The sequence below is a fragment of the Penaeus japonicus genome, unplaced genomic scaffold (assembly GCF_977035675.1).
Source record: "Penaeus japonicus unplaced genomic scaffold, GWHDUDI00000001_assembly GWHDUDI00000024, whole genome shotgun sequence".
In the NCBI taxonomy this organism is placed as follows: domain Eukaryota; kingdom Metazoa; phylum Arthropoda; class Malacostraca; order Decapoda; family Penaeidae; genus Penaeus; species Penaeus japonicus.
In genome coordinates this window covers 21,512,549-21,517,548 of record NW_028234426.1, presented here as the reverse complement: position 1 = coordinate 21,517,548, position 5,000 = coordinate 21,512,549, and the positions used below count along the sequence as shown (strand labels likewise).

The window sequence follows — 5,000 nt, the reverse complement described above, 5'->3', positions numbered from 1 at the left end:
AGTAATTTTTACTAATCTACATATATTTTTGTTTCTTCTTTCACTAGAATCACAGCCACACCCTCAAGTACACACGCCCTTACTTACCCCAAGGATGTTCTCGAGTCCCTCGAGTGCCACAGTAACAACAGAGGTTTCAAAGACGCCTAGCACTGTGACGAAGGCTTCCACGCCGCCGGCAGCCACCAGGGCTTCCATCTGGCTCCGCGTGCCACCTGCCGTTAGGTTAGAGAGCGCCCAGGTGGCTTCCTTCTGCACGTCGAGGAATCCCTGGTAGGAATGACTGGTAGGTTAGAATGAGCCTATGGGGTCGTAATGGTGATCTTGTTGTCTATTTCTGTGTTCTTTGTTGGTATTCTGCTTATTCAATTTTTTACTAAAAAGTAAAAGTTAAAGTAAAAATGATAAAAGATGATGATAATAACAATAATATTGATAACGATGATAATGATGATAGTAATAACAAAAATTATAATAACAATAATGATGATAGTGATGACTTGGTAATGATGATGATTACAGTGATGGTGATGATAATGATGATGAAGACAAGAAGGTAATTACATGTTTAACGCAGTCGCAAGAAATGTATAGTCACTCGCCATCATTAGCATCACAACTATTAGTATTAATATATTAATATAAGCGTTGATATTATCATGTCTGTGAGAAGCCAAGGAATTCATGTGCACTCTGAGAACATAAATGCATGTTCCAATGACTAGATTGCATGGTAAGTTTATTGACTATTATTCTATATTGGAGGGTCCCATCCCCCCCCCCCTTTCAAAAACCCCGGCTACGCCCTTGCTTACAATATTCATAAACAAGATTCCCTTTTCCCTATAAAATTGTTTACCCTTAAAATCAATGTTGTTTTTCCTTTAAAGTTTTCTTATAGAAAATGGCATTAATCAAGGATAAACTAAACTAAATAGTTTTTTCTTCTTTTTCTTTTCTTTTTTCTTTGCAAATGTGACAGATCCTGTATGCATATGATATCATGATAACTGGAGGAATGACATTAGATTATGCGATATTAATCGTCTTTTAATGTTGTGGTTTATATTGATAAAATATTTTTTGCACGGTTTTATCTGTCCATGATATGCTTAGTTCCTAAAACAGTGTTATTTTTTTCTAATCAGGTCTCTATAGCATTTTCTGTAATATCAAACAGTTAACAAACCATGATCAGTTAATCAGTTAACAAATAGCTGAAGTCGATTTCTCCATACGTGGTTATGATGGATTGTGGATACGTGCTATTATTATCAGTCAGAAGAATACAACTTCTCTTCAATCTATATGTGAAATATAACTAAAGAATCTAATCAAATAAAAATGCATGCATTCATATCAACCATTATCCTTTAGAAATCAAACCATATGGTTTACCTCATTGATAACCCTGACGAGCTCGGGAAGTAGCCCTTCGTCAACCACTTTCTGGATCTGGTCTTTGTTTCCGGCCGTGACGTTGGAGAGAGCCCATGCTGTCTCTTTGCGGATGTTCCTGCGTGTGTTCTTCAACAACTGCTTGTATTGCGGCAGCACCCCGGCATCCAGGGCAGCTTCCGTCTGAATATGTAAGGTATCGGGTGGCATATAGGGTATGCAGATAAATCATGAGGATATTCTTCCTTTAAAACGGGAATGAAGATGTACATAAATCGTATGGCTGTGTAAGTTCTCATGAAATATACACACCGTCTGACCAATGTCATCTACGACTAACACGCAAATTTAATTCGTTTCTCTACCTGCAGAGCAAGCAAAATCAATGTAACACACCTGCGTGTCACTGCCGCTGACGATGTTGCCCGTTGCCCTGAGCGCAGGGACGATCATCTGTGTCTGATCCGACCCGAGGTGACGTACAAGGACGGGAAGGAGGTCTTCCTGAACCACTTTTTCGACCTCGTCATCGCCCTGCTCCGACATGTATGAAAGGGCCCATAAGGCGTCCACTGTCCGGAAGGAAAACGGAAGGATGAGATAGACACAAATAGGCAGACAGACAGAGAGTAAGGCTGTTTATACAAAAATCAATAGCGAATGACACACCAACAAGTCGCAGTGAAAGAATGAGTGCTTATTCAAATTCAATCCCAATCAAGATCAGTGTCAAGCAACTGACAAAAGACGGAGAATATAATCACGAGAGAAATTTTTCTATTTCTCTCTCTTTTTTCTTTTTTCTCTATAAATTTCTCTCTTTTCATTATTTTTTTCTTTTTTGCATGTTTTTTTTCTTATTTTTTCTAATTCCCCATTAAAATGGAACCCTACAGGCGACTCTGCGAATCGGCGAAATGGAATAATTATAGTCCCTAAGCAAAAAAAAATAAGAAAAAAAATAAAGAAAAAAAAAATCGTGTTGTCCACTTTCTCTCTCTCTCTCTTTCTCTCTCTCTCTCTCCTCGTTCTCAGATCCTCATCTCCTCCTCCTCCTCTCTCTCTCTCATATTCTATCTATCCGATCGTCTCCCTCTTCTCTCCCTCTCTCTTCTCTCCTCTCTATCCTCATCTCTCTCTCTGTAAGCCGTATTTTTTAATTATCATCATCATTATTATTGTTATAGTGTTTTTATCAATGATGATAAATGTCAAGAAATTATGATGAATCTATTAACATTGATAATGATAATAATGATGATAATAACAGCAATAATGAAAATGATGAGGATAATAACAATGAATGTATTGATACTAATGAATGATTTTTAGAAATATGTAATGATATCAATTATAATTACAATTAGTAAGAATGATAACAAGTTATAGTTACATACATAGCAGATGTTGCCGAATTGAGCGTCACCGCCATCATGTGAGGATATGTCATATTTTATGCAGCTAGCTTACCGTGCGGAAACTATTGTTAGTGGGAAGCGGACCTTGGCCTCAATAAAGCCTCATTTGAATTCATTAATGACATGCTTTTCCGCATATCATTATTGAGACTTGTCATTCGATCTTTTCAAAGTCTGTAGTTTGACGTTCGCACAAATTATTTGATCAACATTGAAATCAATCGCTTGACCTAAATCAGCTTACCATTGACCTCACTGTCAGGGTAGTTGACCAGCATCTTCAGAGCGGAGACAGATTCCTGCAGCTCTTCTGGGGTGAGTGCAAGATTCTTATTACGAAATATATTGGCAAACACCCATGCCGCCACTCGCACCGTGGTCACCTGTGGGCAAAGAGGAAAGAGATGTGATGCTGAAAGAATGATTTCGAGAATCATTGGAGTTTCATTCAAGGAATTTTTTTCTCCTATCTCTATCTCCTTATTGGTTAGAAAGGAAAAAAATATATATATATATATATATATTATATATATATATTTTATATATATATATATACATATATATATATATATATATATATATATATATATATATATATATATTTATTTATACACATATTACCAAAATCTAGCATATCACCTTTGTCGATCCTTCTTTTTCAGTGTTCTCAATGATCTTGAGCAAAGGTCGTAAGACCCCGCCTTGCATTACAGCGTCTCTGGATTTGGGTCCGTCTCCCGCTATATTTCCCAGGGCCCAGGCGGCCTGTTCGCGCACCTCCGCTTCATTTGAGTCTAGGAGCTTCACTAGTATAGGTACTGCACCTGAATCTGTTAATTTAAGAGAGAAGAAAGGCTGATCCGTTTGTTATGCTGTTTGCTATTATTTTATTTTTGTCATTTTTGTCCTTCCCCCTCCCCCTCTTTTCTTCTTTCTATTAGGGTCTGATTAAGGCTGACTGATGTTCTAAGTGCAACCCAATAATGGTGTATTTGCAGCCCATCCAACGGTACACAGACTGGCCTTCTAACGGAGAACTTCAGCTTTTCCTCTAGCCTCCCTCCCCCTCTCTCTCTATTTTTTTTTTCTCCCCCGCTCACTCATATCTTATTCCACATACCTACGACAGCTGCAGTTTGTTTGGAGGTCCCAGACGCTATATTGGTCAATGCCCACGTAGCCTCTAGCTGAAGCTTAGGACTGAAAAGTTCATATAAGTATTAGACACAATTTAGATTCATGAGCATGACATTTTTCATAATCTGCAAATACAAAAGTTAAGTCTAATTCCCCTGTTTGGAAAATCAAACATTTTCTACTTAAACCACATGCTAAATAAGAAGGCAACCTTCGCACTACAATAACTTACTGATCATTTTCTTGCATGAGTGGTAAGAGAGGAGTCAAAATCCCAGCTTCCAAGAAATCCCCAATAGGCGGATTGTAATCTTTAGAGAGCAATTTTCGGGCTCTTATCGCATTGGACAGCTGTCGAGAGGAGCTGTTACTTCCAAGACCTTTCACGATTTTTTTTAAGACTTCGGCGTCGTTCGTATCGCCCTCCTCTTCATCGTCGGCTTCGGACCCGCCCCCTTCTGCAGGGCGTCCGGTCTGACGAGCATAATGTACAGGGTTAATGAGAGAGGGAGAGAGGTATGCGTGGTAAGAATGCAGATATAGGGGGATTAGGGAGGGGGAAAGGGGATAAAGAGATAGGTAGGGAGTGAGGAAAAAAGGAAAACAGACAGTGTACAAATAATGCGGGTTAGGTCAGAGCAATATATTTTTTAAACAACTAATGATTAAGTAGCACTAGCTAGGATGCTTATCTGAGATCCACAAACAGACACACACGCGCGTGTGACAAATGTAATACGAAAAAGCAAACTCACCATTGGCCGTTTGTCCTGATTCTTTGGCTCATCCTCATCCTGTTAGATGAGAAATAGAAGCCTATATTACAGAAGTTGTCACATGAGAGAGACATGGAAAATCAACAGATTCGTAACTCTTATTGTACAAATTTAGATTAAGCTAGTGAATATCAGCAACAGGTATGTGAACACATCAGATAATTCTGAGATTTATAGGTATATTTGTGTTTGGATGGTTCCGTTTGTGTGCATGCGTGCGTACGTGTGTGTGTGTGCGTGCGTGTGTGTGTGTGTGTGTGTGTGTGTGTTT

General features: G+C 38.7%; 1 protein-coding gene across 1 annotated transcript in view; it reads right to left on the bottom strand.

Moving 5' to 3' along the window:
* LOC122264194 (uncharacterized) overlaps nt 1-5,000 on the bottom strand; it is a 16,710-nt gene that overhangs the window by 1,636 nt on the left and 10,074 nt on the right. Inside the window, exons 6-13 of the mRNA XM_043032980.2 lie at nt 4,709-4,747; nt 4,186-4,427; nt 3,937-4,016; nt 3,456-3,646; nt 3,061-3,199; nt 1,795-1,970; nt 1,399-1,581; nt 88-270 (exon numbers count right to left, since the gene is read on the bottom strand). Of these exons, the coding sequence (XP_042888914.2) occupies nt 88-270; nt 1,399-1,581; nt 1,795-1,970; nt 3,061-3,199; nt 3,456-3,646; nt 3,937-4,016; nt 4,186-4,427; nt 4,709-4,747 (1,233 nt within the window). The remainder of the gene's footprint in view (nt 1-87; nt 271-1,398; nt 1,582-1,794; nt 1,971-3,060; nt 3,200-3,455; nt 3,647-3,936; nt 4,017-4,185; nt 4,428-4,708; nt 4,748-5,000) is intronic.